The sequence below is a fragment of the Tachypleus tridentatus genome, chromosome 10 (genome assembly GCF_004210375.1).
Source record: "Tachypleus tridentatus isolate NWPU-2018 chromosome 10, ASM421037v1, whole genome shotgun sequence".
Lineage (NCBI taxonomy): Eukaryota > Metazoa > Arthropoda > Merostomata > Xiphosura > Limulidae > Tachypleus > Tachypleus tridentatus.
In genome coordinates this window covers 74,432,793-74,457,775 of record NC_134834.1, presented here as the reverse complement: position 1 = coordinate 74,457,775, position 24,983 = coordinate 74,432,793, and the positions used below count along the sequence as shown (strand labels likewise).

At 31.4% G+C, this 24,983-nt stretch overlaps 1 protein-coding gene across 1 annotated transcript; it reads left to right on the top strand.

Annotated features, from left to right (window-relative positions):
- Positions 1-436: 436 nt before the first annotated feature.
- Bka (FCF1 rRNA-processing protein Bka) lies at positions 437-21,332 on the top strand. Its single transcript, XM_076462149.1, has 8 exons — positions 437-586; positions 5,635-5,699; positions 6,491-6,562; positions 9,036-9,184; positions 15,150-15,222; positions 16,138-16,225; positions 17,361-17,455; positions 18,405-21,332. Exons 1-8 carry the CDS (start codon positions 584-586, stop codon positions 18,451-18,453), a joined length of 594 nt encoding a protein of 197 aa, XP_076318264.1. The 5' UTR covers positions 437-583; the 3' UTR covers positions 18,454-21,332.
- Positions 21,333-24,983: the final 3,651 nt, after the last annotated feature.

Genomic DNA, 24,983 nt, shown 5'->3' with positions numbered 1-24,983 from the left:
GTTATAATGTCACGATCAATCCCACTATTTATCAGTAAAAGAGTTGGCAGTGGGTGGTGATGAATAGCTGCTTTCCCTCTATTCTTACACCGCTAAATTAAAGACGACTAGCAAAGAAAGTTCTCGTGTAGCTTTGCGCGAAATTTAAAATAAACACACGTAAACATTTTGTAAAAAATATTTTTGATTTTCTTAAAAATTTCCCGCTCTTTTCATCAACGATTAAAGAAATAGTTAAAGATCTACAAATAATTTTTATAAAAATATCCTTCGTCGCTTTGCCATCAAACTTTTATATATTGGACTTTGAACTGGAAATTTTATGGGTTTTATTTTCTGGTTAGCAATGGATATTTTGTGGAAAAAAACACAAAACGTTTACTGACGAAAATAAACTTTTTAAGAATTACAACTTTTAATATGATTTTCTCTTCACTAGGTGTCGAGGTGTACTCGTGTGGAGTATGTTAGTCTTAATTTAAATGTGGTTGGTTTTAAGTGTATTACAATTTCTTTAGAATTAAGTTGACGAGAAGAAAGGTGAATTTTCATTAATATTGAAATATTTTCATCAGCTATTAAAATGGTAGGTTACCAATATCAATATACATAAATACTACTGTATAAAGTAATCCAAAAGATCTACGATAATAGTGTAAGTTATATTACTAGTACCAGTGTATGCAATAAATTTGATCTTTCAACGGTACTAGCTATACATGTTAGGTGTAGACCTGTTGTTCAAATGGCTGTGTATATAAGATGAACATTCGATGTTTATGGGATGTATATATATAATATCCCATATTCGAGCCTGTACCCAGGGTTTTGGAGATGACCAAAGAACTGAGACCCACGTTGCGGTGGAAATCCACCGCCAATCAGTCTTAACCTCCGTTCTTCAGTCCTACATAAGAAATAAGATAAAGGAATAAAATTAAAGGAATAGCAATATAAATTAGGAGAGCGAGATCTGGTGCTCAAGCCTTCATCCTTCACTGCCTGCATTCATATTTTGTTCTCCTAATTTCTGTTTCTATTCCTTTAGTTTATTTCTTTATGTAAGACTGGTGAATGGAGATTAAAACTGATAGATGATTTAACCTCACTGCCACGTGTGTCCCACTTCCACAGTCACATTATGTTTTGGCCAATTTTGAAATAAACTAAATATTTCCCTTTACTAGACATACAAGAGCAGTTTGTGTTCCTTCTGCATTTTCTGAACCTGTTCATGACAAGGAGGACTTTGATACTTTTTTCAGCAATCTCCAGCTATTCGAGGCCCATTTAATAATGTTATAAAACTACTGAAAATACAAGTGTGCACATACTAACAACCTATTTATGAACACCTTCACATTTTTACCAATAAGACAGAGCCCATGATTTTATTGGTCATACTTATTCCGTTTGCTGACTATATTTCACTGCTGTGGGTTTGAAGCAATTGATTAAGCAAATTGCCATAAACAAAAGTGCTTATAAGTTTTTGAAACAACTTCATATCTTGCACAGCATTGCTCCAACATGGCCTCAATGCAATCATGACATGAATGTAGTGTGTGAACAAATTTCAGAATGGTATTTTGTACCAAATTAATTATTTTCTAGGGGGAGATTAGTTATTTTATGCCACTAAAGAATGAGAAAATGCAGTTTTTAATTGTATACACTTACAACAAGGTTGGGACCCTTGATAAATTTAAGAACCTGAATAACTGGGGATTGTTGTTTTTCTTTCTTCCTGCCTATGCCATTCTCTCTTGTATTTCTCCTATGAAATTTGTGGTCAGGTGTTTAAGGCACTCGACTCACAATCTGACGGTCGCAGGTTTGAACCCCAATCACGCCAAACATGCTCACCCTTTCAGCTATGAGGGCATTATAGGTGACAGTTAATCCCATTATTCATTGGTAAAAAGAGTAGCCCAAGAGTTGGCAGTGGGTAGTGATGACTAACTGCCTTCCCTCTAGCTTTACACTGCTAAATTAGGGACAACTAGCGCAGATAGCTCTTGTGTATCTTTGTGCAAAACTCCAAACAAACAAAACCTATGAAAGTTACTAGGAGTAACTCTGCTTTTTGGACATGCTTTATGGGGTATGTTTCATTTTCTTGCTTTCACAGTTTTTTCTCCTCCCCCCATGCCACTCTTCATTAGGGTCTCGTATTTTCAAGACGGCTGGTATGCTTTATCTGAAGATGACCTAAGATCAAAACATTGTTATGTATTTCATTTTAATTAAAGTGCTAATACCCATATCACCCATCTTGAGAATGCATTTTTACTTCAAGTGGGTTTCTCGTCATCACAAATTAAGGTCTCTTGTTTCACTTCCTCTGACATGAGGGTTCATGATGAACACTTCATATCTCAGTTGAGGGCTAGTATGAGCATACCTCATTCTCCATGGACTTTTGATCTTTATGCTCTGGCTTACTGGAACCTGCTCAACTTTTTCTCAATTCTCAGCAATTAGTTACTTTTTGCTCATATGGGATGCTGTCCCACTTCCTCTTTTCCACCTTTTTCATACCTTTACAGCTCTTCTACAGTACTTGTCCAACATACATCATCTGTGTGAGGTGCTCCACAACTCCTCTGAGGGGATTTTCAATGGGATACACTTTCCCACCCTATTTCTCATTGGTGCTACTGTCATTTGTAGCCCTATCCCTTCACACATGGTTTTTTACTGTTGGTATCTTATTGGGAAGGAGTTTGTTTTTTTCACAGGTTCATGCTGCACCCTTCCAATTGTCTTTGTAACTTCTGGATGGCTCCTCTTTCTAATTTGTTTGTTTTTGGAGGTTTTCCAGGGTCATTGGATTTATGTGAAATCTGTGATTGAGCACTTTTTCTTCTGTCTGAAGTTTCATCTCCATGATCCATTGGAAGAAACTATTCAGTCAGACATGTGGCCTTCACTCCATTTGTTCATCTTCATTGGTCAGCTGTTTTTTCTCATTGGGGTACTGCCTTCTGACTGTTGCCATCCTTCAAACTTTTGTACTTACCTGTTAGTCTTTATGATGAGGTATAATAATTGTAATTATGCTACAGAAAGTACTTTACAACTTGTATTACTGTAGTTTTTCTCTTAACTTTGTGAACTAGATTTCAGAATGTTGTTGTTTTTTAAACTTTGTTTTGTTTTACCATAATTTTCTTTTATGAATTTTACTAAATTTAATTTTAACTTTTTACTAGATGTTTGGTGCAGATAGACTAGCTGCTTTGTGTCATAAAACACCAAATCAACCAACCTTCAAACTTTGGACAAGTTATCTTTTCAGTATAGGTTTTCTCTCCATAGGCATGTTCCATTTCAGATTTGGATCTTACTCAGTAGTGAGCATGGTCTATCCAGGTATGCTGTTTTATGTCTCCAATCCACACAGTATAGCCATGATGTATACCGTAACCTATAATTCACACTTTTGAGATGGAGTATTTCACAAGATTGCTAATAAGTTTTCATCACAACATATTTGCTTCATTAATATGCCTGTTCTGAATCATACTAATCCATGTGATGTTCTGCTTTTCATAACAGTGTTTTTATGGTCACTCATTGCATTGTCCCCAGTGTTGGCATTCTTCCAGACTTCATCATGTTTCATCCCCTTTGTTCTTCTAGTGGAGTATGGGAGTTCCATGGAGGAGTCCTGAATGTTTGCTTCCATTCAGTGGAGAGGTGTGTGGTAGTGTTCCATTGGTGTAGATGGTGTTCAATTTTCCAGTCATGCATCCCACCTCCATGTAGTAGGTCTCAGAGGTTGTTGTTGCTCTTTGCTTATGTACGATTGTATCCAGAGGATTAGTTTGCTTATGTTTTCTAGATGCAATTCATATCCATGTGGTAGGGCCCAGAGGGTGGTATTGAGCTTCAACTTCTGTGTGGTCCTATCTGGGGGATGATCTTGTGTACAAATAAATATGCTCTATCTCTATATGGTGGGTTCTGGAGGCATAGGTTGCATACAGCTTCTGTGAAGTTCTGTCTGGCAGATAAGGTTGGTTATATTTAATAGATGAAATCAACTTCTGTTGCACTCCAGCCTTTGTGTAGTTCTATCCAGATAATGATGTTTCTTGTAATAGATCCAACACCTTGCAATTCACCTCTTCAATTGGAATCCCTCATCTTACCATCACCTGGATGTCAATTTTTATTGAATGGTTTCAGATTAAAGCTGAACCAATCAATACAAAGCCTCACAAATATTGGTTGTGTTTCCTTTTCTTCACTCAGTTTGCCTTAAGATTTCCACCTCTTTGCAGTGGATCCCAGAAGTGGATGTTATAGGCAGCTTTTGTGCAGTTGTATCTGGAGGATGCAGTTATTATATATTTCTAGAGGTAGCCCACTTCCATTTGGTGGTATCCATAGGGTGTTGTAGTTGGTAGTTTAAAATGATATTTTCAACAATTGTAAATACAAATGCATTTTTAGTAATTCAAAAAGTATTGTATAAAAATGAGAAATATTAGTTTTTTCCTTTCCTTGTTTGCAGTGTTTACTGTTCACATTATCAATCTGGAAACTTTCAGTAAAGTACTTCATTACATATGTTATTCTTACTATCTTGTTTACATTGATCTAAATATACTATATTTAGGAAACTTCTGTTCAAAAACATTTAAGAAGACAAAATCTTAGTCACTACCCTTTGGAGCACATCCATTTTATCTATTCTCACATTCCTATTTGGAGATAGTTCTCTGACTGACTGTCTTCTACATGATTGAGATTCCAATATATTGTCATTTGTATTCCAACCCAAATAACTTTCTCTACGATTTTGGTTGTGCTTCTCTCACTTTCCATCTGTGTATGCAACACCTGTTTCCCCACTGGGTGCTGAGTATATCTTGTACAGAAGTGGTTCTTCATAGCTCAATGCTTGAGCATGACCTTTTACTCAGTTACTTTAATGATGTTAATAGATTCATAATTAGTTAATTTTGCAAATGATATTAACCCTCACATTACTGTTAGCTGTATTAAGGTATTATATAAACTTGTCAGTTGGTAAGTGGGAAAAAAATACAAAATGATAGACCACATACTTGCCTGTGGTCTCGTGTCTTTTGAATTTTGAGTGGTTTGCTTCTGTCATGTTCTGCAAAGTTGAAGTGTGAACATAAAGCCAAAATCTTATTTAAATGCTTGGTATGCATGATACAATTTAAGGATATATCTGTATATATATGACATGTGTCTTACTGTAAACAATTCATGCAGTCATATGTGTTGCTTTAAACTTATTTTAATAAGAATAGTACTGTAATGCTAAATAAAGCAGATTGTTCTAAGTGCTTCTTTCATCTTAACTTTTGCAGAAAAGAATACTACATTTATACCAAAATTTCTTTTGGTAATTCAAATCATTTTTAATAAATAGTATTTGAAAAAAAAATGTTCATAGTGCTTTCAGTAAGTACTGTAGTGTCTCATTAAGAGTCACATTAGTTGATATCTTAGTGCAGTTGAAGCAGTGTATCAGTATTGATGTCACAATTTCATTGTTTTACTGATTTATTTGGATGTTTTGTATAAACTAAACTCGGGCAATGTATCTTTGGGAAGCTGTAACAGTTGTTACTTTTTCTATAATTCTCACAGCCTAAAGTGAAAAGGATAAAGTTTGCTCAAATGAAGAGGATGATAAATCTTCGAGACACAAGAATGTAAGTAGCAGCTTGAGCTAAAGACATTGGTGTTCACATGTATGTTCTCATCATAAGATGAATTTAAACTTGTCATTGATTCAACATGTACTTAACAGCTACTTATTTAATAATTTGTTTGCTTCTAAACTCATCTCTTCTTCATAACTAAAGGATTTTGAAGTACTTTTATAATGTAAAGTGTGATATAAAAGTAATTTTAATGTTTTAAAAATAAGTTATTAAAATTGAGGCTCTTCAAGTTCATTATTATGGTGTCATAGATGTGAAAATAACTACAATACAAATATTCTGCTGTTTTTAAAACTGTTGTATTTAGTAAATAGTAAAAAAGTTTGTCAAAATTAGTTTTATATTTAATGTAATGCCCTGTCATTTCTGTAAAGCACTGTATTCATAATTGCAATTTAGTCATAGTCACAATGAAAAGCTATTGTACTACCTCTAAAACTGCATATACAGATGTATTGAAAATAATTAGAACAACCTTTGAACATGAATACCACATCATTATAAATATAGTCCTACAAAGTATTTTGAATGTATTTTATTCTTAATTTACTAGATGTTTTTTATTTTATAATGGGCCTTTGTTTTATTAACTTACAGAAAATGAAAAAAAAATAGATCATTTCAATTTAAACAAAAAAATGTTTTGTACTTGTATGTAGTTATGAATATATTTAAAACAAAATTTGTGCATATTATAAATAATTGGCAAAGAGCATTCATATGAATGTTAGATTATAAACGTTTTTGTACTAATAGGTTATTTTTATTTTGTTTCCTAGTAAGGAAAAAGACCGTTTACAGCCAAAAAAGGTTAAAATTCCTGACTCAAATCAAGTAAATGTTAAAGAAGTGTAAGTATGAATATTTTAAAAAATGATTTTAAATCTATACTTTTATTTTGTGTCAGTAGTTATTAAACATGCTGCTGTTGTGTTGCTATTAATTTGTTAGCAGGTTCTTTTTAATTATCTGGTGAAAATAATTTAATATCTAGTCCATGTACTAATTATAAGTTAGTTTATTTTCCCTGATAAAATATCTACTACATTGAATAATTGTATATTGTCATATGTTGTTGCAGTCATGTATTTAAAATGACATTGAAAACCTCTAATAACTTAGAAATAATGTTGAATCAAATCAACTTAATTGTGCAATAAAACCTCTAGCTAACCCAGGTATCAGTTTTAACAGTTGTTCAAACAACTAAACATTTCTTCAAACAACCAACTTAAACCAAACCCCTGTGTTTTCTAATGGAAAACAGAATTATTGGTAAACACCCTCACTACAAACTTGAGCATTTGAACCCCACACAAAAATCTTTAGTCCATCTTTTATTTAAAAACATTGTAATTTGTGGCAGAGAAATGTTGGTACAATTCTCAAAAGGGGCTGAATACATTAGGAAAAGCTCACTTGTGTGATTGGCTAATAATGCCATTTTATTCACCAAACTTTATGTTGTGGAAAAAATTGTGCCTCTGTGCTGCTTTATGCATGTAAATTTTGTATAGAGTTCAACTGGGTGTTTTGGTGCAAAACCTAGAGCCAACTGATTTTGCTGTAGCCTTTTGAAACAATAATAATAACTCGACATCACTGAATAATAATCATAATAATATGAACAAATGGGAAAATTTTGATTTTATCTAACCATCATGAAATCACTTATTTTGCTTATTATGAATGTTTAGGTGGTTTTAACTAATGAGAAAGGAACTTTTGAGTGTTGTTTCAAGAACAAATATGCTTTTTATGAGGGTTTTTGTTCAAATGTTCTGTAAGAGTTTTTAGCAAATTCCTCTGCAATCTCTATTACAAACCACTATTACAGTTCATAATATTTCATGGTTGGTGGAGTTGATTGTATATGGTAGACATCCTTTCAATACTCTCTGTCAAGCACCTGGATTAATAGCTTAGAGCTAATCCTTGTGTCATACCTGGGAATTGGAGTGGTTCTTAATTCACTGGTTCCGAGATTTAAGGTGAAGATGGTATAATCCTCATCCTATCCTCAAGTATACATTGGTAACTCCCAAAGAAGTTTTGGATGCAGTTGACTTACCAAGTACAGTATGCAGTGCCTTAGTCTCTATACCCAGGGGTGCATCCTTGTTTACCCACTTTTTTCATTGTGGGATAGAGATACAATATTTTTCTCTAGTTAGGATCACTTCCCTACCACATTCTCTCCCACTCAAATGTGTTTCTCTCATTTTCCACCCTAATATCTTACACACTCCACACATAGGCAAAGAGCACACCTGGCTCAAAAGTGGTGCAGTTCCCCTCTTCAGACCTTCTGGTCTGAATCTCTCATCTATGGAAGTATCCTTCAGATGTTTTCTGGGGGTATGTCTGTTATCTCCTTTCACCTAAGCAATGTGGGATCCCATCTAATCTTGTGAGAGGAGGGAAGTACAATATCAGAAACACATTTTTTAATATAGGAAAATTATAACCTCAACAAATATCCACAGTTCTGATAATCAGTAGGGTACAACTAACTTGTCACCCTCATTTTCTGTTCTTTATGGCTTTTTTGTCTAAATTGTGGAATGTTGGTAACTGTTCCAAATCCATTTCTTAGTTTTTCAGGTCAAATGTCATGTTTACTTAATATTTCTCTAATGGAAAGAAAAAAATAAAGATTATTCTAATAAACTTATTTTATTTGGATGGTGGAAAATCAAAATGTACTTATAGTATGTAGCCTTATAAAAGAACAGTAGCAAGAGATGGTTTCTATTCTTGGGTTTAAAATCCAGGACTTGGAGTGTATTTTCACGTATCAGCATTTTCATGTTTTTTTGTTTTTTTTAAGTTATCATTTCTGACTTCTCCAGGTCTTCCTGTTATAAATATTAATGTTGAAACTTACAAAAAGTGATTTTTTATATTCACCTTCCTTATTGTTCTCACTTGTGAAATCACAAAGTTTCTAAATTCAGACATTTATATCTTTTTATATTTCATATCCAAAATTATTCATGTGTGTGTAATATTTTAATTGTAATGTATTTTATCAATTTCTGTTTGTGTTTGTAGAATTATTTAATATTTGTTTCGAAAGTATACTTAGCTATGGTCATTTACTAAGGTATTTAGATGTAACGTGGGATTTAAAATAAGTTTTTTATTTGTCACAATCTCAAAAATTAAAACCTTCAGTAAATTGATATGAGTAATCATCTTAGTGAACTTGTTATAAAAATGTCAATAATTTCATATGAATTTTACTGTTTATAGTCATGTAATAAATAAGGGCCTGTTTTAATGTTTATTAAATTAACTTTTTCCTTCCATGAACTGTAACAGGCCTCAGTATTCTTCTGCTCTCTTCTTCAAGTATAACACCCAGTTAGGTCCACCATTTCATGTACTTATGGATACCAACTTCATTAACTTTTCCATAAAAAATAAACTGGATATTATACAGTCTATGATGGATTGCTTATATGCTAAGTGTAAGTAATTTTCATGTGTATATGCTTATTTTGGTCTTAAAGTTGAACTGTTTGTATAATTTTACAAAGGACTCTTTGTATAATAGTGCATTTCTATATATTATTTTGGAAAAATTATACAATATATTGTACAGTTTGTTTTTGTGGCAATAGAAGATTAAGTTAATTCACTATTTTTATAAATTCTAAAAAGAAGGAATTCATTTGTTTAATGTTATGTACTTTTTGAAAGTAGGAAAAGCAAGTTTATTAGTTTGAGTTCTGTCAAAGAAAAGTCTGAAGAGTTTAATTTGTATACTATTTTTAACTATATATAACTTTTAACCATGATATAGCAGCTTATAGAATGAGTTTTTGTTGTTTTTTCAAGTACAAATGTTTAGTGCATAGCTCAGTTATCTCTTGACCAACTTGAGCACTAACTACAGTTTTGGACTCAGGAAGTCAAACCCTTGCAGTTGATGTATTTGACCATGCTGAAGATCTTATAGCTTTATTTACTTTAACACTGCCTAAGAGAATTTCATTTTGAGGTTAGGCTGATAGAGGTCCTAATGACCAAAGGAATCATATTACACCCTTGTGCAAATTAATTGAAACAAGACGGAAAATTATTTTTTTTCAATTTTTTGCATTTTATTTCTGAGAATCCAAAAATTACTCACAAATTAATACATGATATGTCCGCCTTTATTTTTCAGAATATCATAATTCGCTTTGGCATCGAGTCCACGAGTTGACTCACACCTCAATTATGGCCCCAATTAGCTTATCTTTCATAGTACAGTCTTTTCCCCGAAGTCTTTCTTTTCAAATCCCCCAAAGAATTTCAATAGGATTTAAGTCTGGAGAGTTTCCGGGCCAGTTAAGCACCTTTATTCACGTTGTAGTCATAAAATTCTTCACAAGTTTCGATGTGTGGCATGGAGCCAGATCTTGCTGAAAAATGCCAGATCCATCTGGAAATCTCTTTTTCAATTCTGGAACAACTCTTCTCTGCAAAATTTCAATATACTGTGGTCCTTGCATCATACCTTCTACAATATGTAAGCCTCTGATGCTATAGTAGCTGAAAAAGCCCCAAAATATCTTCTTCAAGGGATGTTTTACAAACTGATTGATGTGAGATTCTCGAAGTTTCTCACCTGGAGATCTGCGAACATGCAGACTTCTTTGACCCTGTACGAAGAAATGAGTCTTGTCACTGAATAACACCTTCTTCCATTGTTCTTGCATCCAGTTCTTGTATTTCAGACCCTATTGATACGGTTTTTTTTTTCGTTGAGTTGGTAAGAAGTTGTTTTTTGACTGGTCTCCTTGCTCTTCTAACGCAATTTGGAATGACGTAATATTCCTCAAAATTTTGTCATATATCCTAAAAATAGATTGACTGCACTGCAAAACACAGCTAATGACACCATCTGTGTGTAAAAATGACTATTAAAGGAAATCAGCGGGTCCAGCAAACCTACACCGGCCGCCATGCTGAAAATATTGTAAAATGGCCATTTGTTTCAATTAATTTGCACAAGGGTGTAGGTATACATGCACCTCATGTTTGATATTTATGGCATGCACACACACACACACACAAAACAAAAAGGGGGAAAATGGTTTCATAGATTAATTTAATCTTTCTTAAAAGAATTTCAAATGATTTAGCTGTTGAGGTTTTTTCTCTTATTTCCTAAAGGAGCAGTCATTTCATGTTTCTAATTTGTATTTTTTTACATGTTAGGATAATTTAAGAAAGTTTGCATTTGATTGTGGGTAATACAAGTTAGATAAGTTTATTTTTGTATACTCTTCATAATAATTATTGTAATTATACTTTTGTTGTTTTGTATTTTACTCTGACTATGAGCAGTTTAGTTCACATTCATATTTTAAACATCATACAAAAATTTAATTAGTTTGTCGTATTCAATGGGATGGGTGTAGTGTTCTGTTTATTGTGATGCACTGTGAATCTGAAGGCCATTGTTCAAATTCTGTTGCTGCAAGATTCTTCTGTGTACTTTGAGGCTTTAGTTTTGTTAAAAGAATTACAATGAACTCTCATTATTTGATTAGAGTAACCCAAAATTTGGCAATGGAGGCTGTTGACTAGTTGTCTTTCTTCTCGCTAGTTGGTTCAAAATTAGAGATGGCTAGTGCAGATAAATGTTGTGTAGCTTTTTGCAGATATCCAAAATAAAAATTGTATTTTATTTTATACCTAACAGGAAACATCACGTGAGATGGTTTGTATATAATTTTCATAGTAATAACATTTAATTACACTTATTGTTTACAATAAATAAATTATGTTAAGAAAGCTGTTTTGTAATTTATACATAATATAAATAGTTAATCAAGTTTATTGTTTTGTATTATATTTCTTGTAATAAAATTTAAATACGTTCGTTTTGAATAAAATGTCTATTACAGAAAACGTAATGACATCTGTTTGTATTTCATCCAGTGTAGGAGAGTTAATTGTTTTATTTATTTTTATTTGTTGTATTATTCACCATGACAATTTAATTATTATTATTATTCTAATTTATTAATTGGCTCATATATTATTCATAAAATTAAAATATAATGAAGATTCTTGTTTTGTATTTTAGTCTGAATAGGATAAACCATTTTATTTTATTGTTTTATATATAGATTATAATAAGAAAAAATTTAGTAAGTTTCTTATTTTAAATTTATTTTGAGTAGAAAGAAAACTTAATTTGATTTGCCTTGTATGTTACCCATGACAAGAAAAATGTAATTACAGTTGGATACAGTCATCCAAACACTGTGTGTGTGTGTGTGTGTGTAGTTGCTTTTCTGTAGAATATCAAGTATTCTGAGATATTTTTTTCATTTCTTTTGTCATTTAATGTCATTTAACTTAATGAGTCTGTAATGTTTACATTTTATTGACTTTTATGATAAGAAATATTAAAAAAATTGTACATAGAAACTTAATACGTTTGCCATTGGTGAAACGTTCTTTAAACAAACCTTTTTGTGATGATGTTCATGTTTATTTGAAATGTACATTTCAGAATACAAACAGCTATAATTTAACTAACCTTCTGAATAAACTATTCTCAGATACAATGACTACATTCAGGTAACAATGGAAACCATAGATAACAAAAAGTAATGTTTTATGGAATTCAAACCTAGCTGAATAGGAAAGAGACCAGTAACAATAGTAAATTATAAGTAAAAATAAATTATTTTTATCTTAAACAAATCAAAGCATGGCCTAGGGAAGGCACTATACTCTGAATTATTTAAAGTTCTGAAAGAGCTTGCCACTATATTCAAAACCAGAAATGGTATCTCTCTCATACTACATTCACTTCCTACATTACATGTCCCACTTCACAGTCAACATTGCATACTTCTGTAGTGACATTGACTGTGGGATAGTTTAGGTGACAGAAAAAAGAATTATTAGTCTGTATATGACAAATGCACATATTAAGGTTGTTACAGATTGTCTTATATGTGAAAATCTACCTACACATACATGCACACTGAAAAATACTAACATTTTAAGCTAAACTCAGACTATTTTTTAAGAGTTAGTAGAAGAAACAGTAAAGTATACTCTTCAAAACAAGAAAAGCAAAAGGGATATTTTTTTAAAGAGAAATATATGTAATAACGTTACAAGCTCAGAGTATGTGATGTTACACGTGTTAAGGCACTGATTGTCAGACCAAAATGACAGTAAAAGTTGTGCACTTTGAAAACGGAGGAAAACATCAGATTTTTCACCAAAACACATGCGTGTCCAATAAATTTGTTTGAGAGATCTGCATGTTCTGCAAGTGCAACATGTGCAAAATCCCTATAAAAGTGACGGGTTCTCAGTTTTCATAACTCAGTGTTAAGCCACCGACACGCAATACAGTTACGCCAAGACTGACTGAAGCACAACGCAACAACACCATTGGTCACTTGGTAGCAGGCGAATCTCGATCAGATGTTGCCAGAGCTGTGAATGTCCACCCAAGCACCATCACAAGGCTATGGAATCATCACCAACAGCATGGATCAACTCATGACCGTCCACGATCTGGCAGATCTCATGTGACAAGATCGCAACATCCGGTTACGTCACCTTCGGGATAGGACCACCACTGTGACGTCTACTGCCTCAACCATACCAGGGCTGCATAGAATTTCCAATCAGACCATACGCAACCGTCTATGAGATTCTTAGGCCCCATGTGCAACCCATCATGGTGAACATGAACAACGTTTTTCAACATGGCAACGCTTGACCTCACACAGCCCGACTCACCACTGTCTTCTTGAGACATCACAACATCAACGTTCTTCCCTGGCCCTCCAGATCACCAGATTTAAACCCCATTGAACATCTTTGGGACGAGTTGGACCGACGTCTGCGACAGCGACAACCTCAACTGCAGACTCTACCTCAGCTTGCAGCAGCTTTGCAGGCTGAGTGGACAGCCATTCCACAGGATGTAATTCGTCATCTCATCTCTTCCATGGACAGGAGATGCCAAGCAGTTATTGATGCTCACGGGGCATACTCTTTATTGATGTTGAGTGACGTTAAACTTCAACTAGTGAGTGTGGACTTCACCTTTGCAGACTTTGGATGTTCAGCAGTGAATGTGCAAAGTTTCACACATGTCATACAGAACTACCCGGAATAAACTTGTTAACAATTTGTATCACATTTTGCCTTTTGCATTTCTTTTTTTGAAGAGTATATTTTATTAGATACAACAGTATTCCTAAATAACTTAATTATATTAAGACCAAGTGCCTGTATTGACTGAAGCATTTGTTTATGGTCACCATCATGGTACTAGAAACATTGCTTGGACATACAAGTGTTGTTAACTTTTTCACTGTCACTTTGGAAAAGTTTTTGTTTGCAATAAAGCATTATGGGATAGACTTGATTAGTAAAACCTTTTGTTAAATTCTAGATCCTATTCATTCTTTTTACTCACAATAACATTTCTCTCATCATATCACCTCTAGCATCTTATATTCTTAGATTAGTATGGGTAAGATAAAATGTCTTGTGACTTTTTTCTTTGCTGTTACTTTTTTATTAGTATGTGAAACAAATCATCAGACCAATTTACACATTTGTGATCATTCATTGTTGAACTGATTGTGCTGTAAGCACCAGTAAATACATTTCTCATATGAGAAAAGTAATGTTTACTGTTTGGTTGATGTTTGACACTTGATATAATTTTTTTCACTTGGTACAATTTGAAAGTAATCATTAGGGTGACAGTTTATTGATTGTTTTCAACAGTTTTATCCAGTAACCTTCCTGCAATCCATTACCAGTGTTTAGCAGCCAGATGTTTTATGTGTCAGTTCACACTCTTAATAGACTGATAACAAAGGGCTGAACAGATGGTCACAGAAATGGTTTTAATTAATAACATTCCTGATATATGAATGTCTGTTGTCTCACAGAGTAATATGAACTGTTTCAATGCTTAAGAGTAATATCATGCAAGTATTTAGAGTGCTAAGTTTCCTAATGAAATGGCCAGTTAATATAATTGAAAAATGTATAGGTTTATTGTTCTAAATTTTACTATGGGTAGTAGGATTTAATGCATTTTTTGTTGTACAATTTGATAATCATTATGAAAACATTAATTGTTATGAAGAAGGAAAGTGAATTCACTTTACTACTTTGTTATGATGATTAGAGAAGGAAGGTTTAGTGTAAAGTTTTTTGCTGTAAATTGTTATCTGATGAGAAGAAGTTAATTTAGTTTATTGTTTCCTGTTTTATTCATAGTAGGAAAATGTAATTATCTTTACTGCTTGGTATTCATAATTTTTATATCATACTCTGGGAACATGGTATTAATTCAGCATATTGAATGTACTTAGTTTGTCATATTACTGTATATTTGTAATTCCTTGTAGTTTTGTTATGAAATAAATTGTTTACTATTTTCAGGTATTCCCTATGTGACTGATTGTGTTTTGGGTGAACTTGAAAAACTAGGAAGCAAGTACAGAGTTGCTCTCAAGTATGTAGAACTTAGGATATAATTCAGTTATTTTTTAGTTTAGTAATTTTTTTTTAAATTGACTTGTTCTATATTTTTGGTGGCATTTAATGGCATGTCTTATGATTCAGAATATAAAACTTGCTTAATTACTTCAGGATATTTATATAAGACATTCATAAACCTATTGGTGGTAGCAATATCCAATTCAAAAACATTTTGTCTATAGTATTTGAGTGTACAATAACAGAACTGCATAATCCTAAAATAAAAGTGTATATCATAGCACACTTTGAATTCTAAGATTGAACATGTTTTATATACTTGCACAGAATTTAAGTTTATTGAACAGTACTAATTTATGTCAATATATTATTCCTGAATTTCATTTGCAAAAAAGTCATATTGCATATTCTTTAAATTTTGTTTTCTGGTATGCAGAATATAACCTGTTCTAGAGTTTCTTGCATCTTTTAGCTTAGTAATTTTTTTGCATCAGTATCCCATGCTTTAGGATAAAACCTAAAAAAATATGAAACAGTTAGTCAGAAAGGAATAAATATTTTGTTTTATTCTTTATAAGTTGTTGTATAACAGTAAAAATGTGTCAGTAGTTGAAAAACTGTAGAGCTTTTGATGCACATCATTGTCATTTCAACAAAACTTTGTCATTTACAATAAGTAGTTTATTACAAGATAGAAAGTAGAATATCTTTTAATTTTTCTAGTAGGTGATATAAAAATAGCAAAAAGGTAAAAAATTAGAAAATAGCATTATTTAAATATATTTGTATCAAATTTATGAGTAAGGTGTAAAAAGTGACTGAAAAATCACATCTGTATTAAATATTATAAGAGTAAGCCTATTTAGAATATGAAACTACTAAATTATTTTTAAGAAATGTTCTTAAATTATAAATAATTACTGGTTAACAGAATAGCCAAAGATCCAAGATTTGAGAGGTTACCATGCCTTCATAAAGGAACTTATGCAGATGACTGTCTTGTTCAAAGGGTAACTCAAGTAAGTTCATTGTTACCTCACTGGCTCTTAGATTAAATGTTGTAGGATAAGAAGATAAGTTCAAAATCTGAAAATCAAAGTGTAGTAAGAAGCATATGGATTTAACATGGTTAATAAAATAAACAAGTGTTACTGTAACAATAAAATAATTATTTTTGTTTGAATAGTAATCTATGAACTTCAAGTAATATTTTGTGGTATATTTGATATCATCAGTGCCTTTCAATTATTTGATAAAACAGTATTGAGCTCATTTTTGTTTAAATAATTGCTGTTTTATTTTTTGGTTATAAGCATTTTTTCTAATAAAATTTACAAGTGTTTTCTATTCGGTTGTATTAAATTTATATAGCACAACCCACTTTACCTGTACTTCCTGAGGATGTGACAACTAAATTGTTTGCTTGGGTGACATAATACGTCATGTAGCAACTTTACCTCAACAGTACAATCATGTGATGAATGAATGATGTCATGCACTAGTAAATTTTATTTAAGCAATTAAAACTAACATAAAACATTATATATACATGTGCACAGTCTTACTGTATGTTATTGAAAACATTACCTAACTACTCCTTTAAGAAGTTACGTTAGATCAGATAAAAAATAAATTTTACCTTATTAGTATTGTGTCTCTGTAAAGAAAACCTGAAAAGATTGAGTGTGCTGTTTAAATCACATGAAATTAGAAAAGAAATTCTCACCCATATATTTCTTCCAACTAACCATATAAAACATAGATTAGTGTAGAGAAGTTGAAGTTTGTAACACATTCTGTATTTATTCAGTCATTGTTATCTAAATCTGTAGCTTATAAACCAGACAGTTTAATTATAGTTGTTTTGTGAGTTATGATTGGTATTTTTAAAATGTTCCTGTGGTGATGAGTGATTTTTCAGGTGACTTTGCAATAGCATAGTTCTTGTATTAACAAGAGAGTATTATTTGGTATGTTAAATAGCACAAGACAGACAGTGTGGAATTTTATTCTTACCTGATAAATTTCTTTAAAGATTTTTTATACTGTAATGAATTATATTCTCTTTTATTGCTTTTGGTTTACATAATTTTTTTTTTAATCTGGTATTTATTTACCAGGAAAGAAATAATATTATTAATTGTGTACTGTTAGCACAAATGTTACATTGTTGCTACATGTGACAAAGATTTGAAGAGAAGAATACGAAAAATTCCAGGAGTTCCAATTATGTATTTATATCAACACAGGTATGTGAATTGAAAGCTCTCTTTGAAAGGATATAATAATAAGTAGATATGTGGTATAAATGGATAACGCTTTGGGTCTTTTTAAAAGGATATAATAATAAGTAGATATGTGGTATAAATGGATAATGCTTTGGGTCTTATGATAACAGTGATGGGCCATTTTGTGTATGTACATGTTTATTGGTATTTTTGTAACTTATCAAGTATTGTATGGGCAGTGGTAGTTTTTCTTTAAGTTTTCATTGCTGTAGTTATACAAGTTTAAATATATATATATATATAACTTGGTATTCTCAAGATGTACCAATTTTGAACAAACAGTGGCCCAAGTATCAAGGTGTATGTTTACAAAAGAAAACAATTGAATGATTTCATCAGTTTATGTTACTAGAGAGTAAATGCTAGCTGTTGGGGATATTTACATAAAACAAGCAGCTTCTCAATGCAGAGTGTGTCATATCATCTAATAGAATGTTAGCTATGTTAGAGCTGGAAATACTTGAGAATATTTACATTAAACAACCAGTTTTTCAGTTTAAAGTGTATGTCACATCATTTAATACAAATATCTATTTTTATTTTGTCATATATCTGCAGTAATAAAACCTAAAACAAAAGATTTTGTCACATGTAAAGTTGGGATAAATTTTTTAAACAGGACATTTTACTAGAAATCCTTGAACTTGTAAGTCTATAGATTTACAAGTCTGACTTACAGAGGTCACTGTATAAAAAATCACTTACATCAATGGAATTAATCAGTAATTTTGTATGGAATAATATTTAACATAACCCAATTACATAGAGATATACATTTCAGTTGTACAAGTTTCTTCATCATTTCTGTTTATGATATCTCTTTCCAACTGATATCAAGTAAAAAATATAGCTAATTCTGCTAATATATATTGTGTGGTAGATATATATGAGAAAGTTTTAATTTTTTCAGATTTTCTATTGAAAGGATGCCAGATGCATATGGAGCTCCAAAACTGTAATGTTATCATGCCCCCTAGAACAACAATATGTATGACAGGAGTTACATAAAAATTCAGCAAACTTTTTTTTTTTTTAAAGAACATTTGTTAAGGAAAGATCACTAGAAATGAAATATTTGAATTAAAATTCCTGTGTGAAATTATATAAAGTACCCGCATGTTTTGCTGTTGTACGTCAGTCATTCTCAAAATGGAGTAAAATTACATGAACAACATAGACAAAATAAAAACCAATTATAATAAAAAGATTTATTGTGCAAAAAGTAATAGCATCATTGAGAATTACACACATGTCATAGGACATCACTTTTCAATGTTCAAAGCATCTGTTGGAGAGACTTTTATTGATTGGGATCCAAAGTATTTGTCAACTCGGTTACCAAGTTTAATAAACTGTTTACTTCTTTATTTTTTATAAAAATGGATTGTTTTCTTTTGTTTGTAAATGAGAATTACAGCAACACATTTTCTCACATTAATTTATACATAAGGAAATCTGTACTAACACGGTACCACAATAAATATGTATGCACTTCATACAAAAGTGGATTTACTTGATAGTAATTTTAATTTTTAAAACAATTCTATTGCTGGTACAAGAGAATTTTAGATTTAAATATTTACTGCATATTTAACTTGTTATTATCTCAATAACACAGTACAGTTTGCGTAAATCAGCTAATAAAAAATAGTCAAATAAGTAGAGGTAACATCACTGATGACATCAGTAACATAATTGACAGTAACGTAGTTGACAGTTTGGTAAAAAATTCGGCATTTGTCGACATAAACAGGAAATAATTTCCTCAAAACTGACCAGGTAGACAAAAGTGATGCAACATATAATTGGATTTTGAAAGATCATGAAATAATCTAAATCAAGAACAAAATAATACAGTGCTCTGTATGTTACATAGTTGACAATATTATTTGCATAATCATATGATTGAAGTATCTCTTTATCTCTACTTCATCTCTATCACATACCTTTCATGTAATCAAATTACTACAACAAGCTTCTTTTGTTTAATTTGGAACATGTCAAGTATGAAAAAGTATGAAAAGTCATATCTTTATTGTGTAAAGAAAAGTAGAACAGTTGACAAAACATCTCATTGGTTTAAACATTTAAATTAAATACCATCTTGGCCTTCACATTAAAGTGTAACCTTGATTATCCATATTGAATTTTAAAATGTCATTCAAAAGTGTTAATGGTATTTTGACATATGCTTCAGTATATCTTCCCATATTTTGGGATCAATTTCACAATGGCAACTTCCCACACACCATGGTTCGGGAATTATGGCAAGAACATTTTCATTTGCATACCAGCACACATCCTCAATCGGCCTGGGCCAGTAAAATCTGTTGTGTCCAATTTTGTGTATGTATTTAATGAACACATCTTGTTCATCAAAATCCAGGACTATTCCTGGGTAGGGCACACCATCATATGACACAACAACATGTTTGTCCAAGAATGTTTCTCCATCCACTTCCTTTTCCAGTATTCCATATTTAACTAAAGATTCTGCATGTCCCTTCTCTGCTGGCTGTGTTCCTAGACCTGTCTTCTCTGTTGTTGCTGGTCCCTGCTGCTTCTGGTCTGTGTCCTGTCTTTTCTCATTCTTATATAATGCACAACAAGCACCATTCTTGCTTCTTATAGACACACTTTTATTTTTATGCCATAATACAATTAACTGAAAGGTAATACAATAAATTTTGTCAACAATGTTACTAAATCTGTAAACTCTGACTATTTAAGGTAGCATAACTGACCATAACAGCATTGACATATTTATTGTTAACATGACTACACATACATACACCATTCCTATTGTTGCTCAACCACATGTACAACTTTATCAGGATCTTCAACAAAATGCATTATTGAAAATTATATTTACAAGCTCTATTCTTTCAGCATGTTGCTGTGTTAACAATGTTGACTTAAATATGTGAAATATACCAACCTCAAAGTGAATTATTGCACAATTCTTCGAGTGAACATTTGGCTGTTAATTGAGGGTCCCCCAAAATGTCTAGCATTGACTCTGACAACACCACCTGCTGAATGGGGACCACTCACTTGTTCCTGTAATTTATGTTCAGGCATCTTTCCTCACAGTAACATGGTTGACACAAAAACTAAGGACATAACTTATAATGGTTGTATAACAAATACAGTTGAGTTTTTGAATATTTTTTTTGCTGCATTTTAATAAAAACAATATATATAAACAAAAAATTAAAACATCTGTTTCATTGTGCCAAATCTTTATTAGTCAACAATGATAACTGTTAAAGGAAATATGATAAGGGACATTTTAAAATGTCAAAACTTCAAGAATGAACAAGAAGTAGTTTCTGAGACAAGTAAATTTGATCTAGAACAGTTTGTTTAATTTTATGAAATGTGAACAAGTCAGTTATTAAAGAATGTCTTATTAGGTTAGATTGTGGTTCTCACTTTAGTCATAGTGACACTGTTCATATAGTAATTCTAAGTATAACCTGTGGAGTTTGTTAACAACTACTTTTCAGTGTCAGTATATTAACATACAGTCATGCATCACACCTCTGGAATATAGTGTACACTTTAACCCTTTCATGATGGGCTCAGCTCATAACATATATGAGTTCATTTACACATTTGCATGTGTTAAGTATTTGCACTATAATGTTTGATACAGCATGTGTATCTTCACAGATTTTAGTAGAGTTTTAATAAAGCTTTCATGTTTTTGTGCATAAAAAATCATATTTTTAATGAAATGCTTTTATTAAAGATTTGTTTGTGAAAATTGTTTTGTTACTAGTCTGACTGCAAAGTGATTTTATATTATGATTAAAAAACTATTCTTTGTCCCAAACATCTATATTATTTGCATAATCTCTAAAACCTCCCTAAACACATTTCAAACATTTGTTTTCAGTAATACTTTATATTTTTGTTATTTTCTATACTCTAATTATGTGGGGTCTGTCACTTGACCAGCTTCATAACTGTCACACAAAAAAAAGGAAATATAAATTATTCTTTTTTTCATGCTGACACGACTACGTAACATAAAATTAAAATATAAGTGTTTAGTCTAAGTTACTTAAGTTTCATAACACTATATTTACATATATATTTATTATTTTTTATTGTATTGACCTTCCAGTCATGCCTAGCTATTATTACATAACTTGCAATGACATAGTAAATGTGCACTCATGATAAATATCCAATAATATAAACCTCACATCCTGTATTGACTGTGTTTTAGTGGACTAGTATTTTAAAATATGCAGTCATGTTTCAATTATTATATATACATACATAAATTATTATTATTTAGAAATAAATTATTAAACATATTTTCCCTAAAATATAAAACAATAAATCAAGAAGTAAAGCAAACAATTATCTCTTCTCACTATGATATTTGTACTTGGTTGCTGGTGAACACAGGTTGCTAAGCCTTTTAACATTTTTCATGTGGAGGATACCAAACAAAATTTCTTATAGGTTTTATATATACAGTTGAATAACCAAAGAATCAAATAGTTACACTGATACCATAGAATTCTACTACAATTTATTAAATTTACTAAATAAGATTTATATAGGTTTTAAAGAATATAAAACTTCAAACTGACTAAAGACATAACCTATCCTGAAAACTTTTATTGAAAGAATGTGATAGCTTTTTCAAAGATTAAAATAGCTGAGAAAACCACCCTACAAACATTCTAAGCTGTTGACTGGTTATTCGCATGTCATATACTGTAGTAATAGTACATAACTAACGGTTTGAAAAATGGAAAGAGATGAATGGGGCCTCTGTATTTGGTTCAGCATATAAGACCTATCTCATCAAAATATAAAGATATGAGATGTTGTTTTATGTTCTAGTTCTAATAATTTGAGTTCCTAATTTCTACAAAATTACAGACTTAGTATTTGGACATCAAATTTTAAACTGCTACATTCAACATACCACATGAGCACTAAAATCTATATTTAAATGTATTTTTTTAATATTTTTTTAAATTAAGAAATTAACTCGTATATAGTATATAGTATTAAAGTTTGAATCCAAACCTATTGACATAAATTCATAAAATCGTAGTTTAATAAAATTTTGAGTGCAAGTCAACAAATCTAATGGCATGGCCTTTGAACCCTGACCTGTTGCAAAAGGGTTAAAATCAGTAAGTAATTTTCCATGGTTAACTGCACACTTGTATATCAATTTTAAGTAAAAAAAGAGTAATTAGAATTATTTCAAAATTTTTAAAAATGTATGTATTTAATAAATTTGAAAACTTGTTTAGTGTTATCTACAAAGAAGTTTTATAAGTATTTAAACTTTCAAATTTGCATATCTCCAGTGGCATTCACCTGTAAAACAACTCATTTACACATGGGTATGGGTTTATGTTTACTCAGAAACAATCATCTTTTAGACTAATTTATGTTTTATTTCTTAGGTATGGAAATTTAATGAATATGGTAAGCTGGAAGTCCTGCAATGTTAGACAAATCAAATGACAAGTTTTTTTTTTATTTGTGTGTTAGTAAAGTTAGTTATGCGAACAACACTTGCAAGTAGAAATGTATCTTAGTGAAAACAAATAATAATTACTAGAAATATACTAAGCTTGGTCAAAAGTGTACAAGGAAGAAAATTGTCTTTTTCACTTCAGATGCAGGATAGAGGTGCAAGTTGTATGTTTATCAAAGTATTTATTATTTATAGTACATTGTAGTTTACTATTTATCAATGACAGTAACTCAAAAATAGTCAACACTTGGATAAAACTTGCCATCAAACAAATTTCTTTTTGACATCAAATTTACCCTAAAACCCAGCATTAAACTAAATTCATTATTAAACAAAAATTGCATAGAATTCTACAATTCTAATGTCATTTGTAAAATAACATTAACTGTCCAGAATTTTATGCTGGAGAAACAGGTAGAAGATTGGAAACCAAATTCATTGAACATAATCAAAAACCCTCCCATGTTTACCACCATTGCCACTAAAAAAAAACACAGTTTATCCATACAAAAAGCTGTGATTTTGAACCAACAACCTAACATGAATAAACGCAAAATTAAAGAAGCTATCTTAATTGACAAAAACAGCCACACCCTAAATCAATACACTGGGGTACCAAGATACCTTTATTAGACTGTGTATATATATACACACACACACTCTTATCTCTGTAAACTAGTTATACCTGAGGATGACAAACTTGTTAAAATGTCATATATTTATAAAAAAAATGTTTTCATAACCCAGTCAAGTCCTCTCAAAACTTACTCATAGGAGTTATATTTTCAGAGATGAAGGTAAATAACAAATATAAACAATTGATGAAAGGAAAATGTATGAACACATTTGATGTGTATAAAATGGAACATTCTGTCAATAATATTCACAAGATCTAGTATTATATCTTTTACTTGTACCTTTAAATAATTGGTTTCATTTTATGTAAGAGCTTGTATGGACAATTGTAAAATTAGTGTGCTATTACTAGAAGAATACAGACAAAAATTTTAGTTCTGTTGGATACATTTACATTATTTTAGGCATCCAAAACAACAAAAAAACGTAACTAAAGAAAGTGGTCCAGCATGGCCAGATGGTTAAAGCAGTCGACTTGTAATCTGAGGGTCGTGGGTTCGAACCCTGTTACACCAAACATGCCTATCTCTTTCAGCTGTGGGGGCATTATAATGTGATGTGCAATCCCATTATTCATTGGTAAAAGAGTAGCCCAAAAATTGGTGGGTGGTGATGACTAGCTGCCTTCCATCTAGTATTACACTGCTAAATTATGGATGGTTAACAGAGATAACCCTTGTGTAGCTTTACACAAAACTTCAAAACAAACCAAAACCAAAAGAAAGTATTTTAAGAATAGCATTTCATAGAACGAAATTTTCAAAAATTCAGAGCTAAAAATATTACAAATACCAAATCAAATCATATACTTTTTTCAAACATAATCTAGATATGTGAAATGTCTTTACTAAATTTCATACAGTTAAACTAGAGAATGTAAATACTGATAACAAAAGCTTGGGGGAAGGATAATGCATTGTGTAAAAAATAATTTTCGTTTGATGTATCCAACCTCTACCCTAGTTTTTAAATGTTGTACAGAATATATAAAATATACTTCAGTGTAAATCCATGTTGTTTACTATCTGATGTAAACATTGTGCTTTGAAGAATCTACTGTGATAAGTTAATGGTCACTTAATCTCTGAAACGACTAAAAGTTGAGGATTACTGCATAGAAGTATTGGTTTGGTGATTTAGAGTAGTAATGTGAAAGACAAAAACTCTGTGTAAAGTACACAGGTTAAAAAACACTTTACTGTTAAAAAAGGCTGAAGGATGGATCCCAAATTGGCTCACCATTGAAAAGAAAGTGAAGTAGGGTTAAATAATAATAACTAACTTTACTTTGTCTGTGTATTTTATTCTTCAGTGTCTGAGTATTATCTTCAGGTG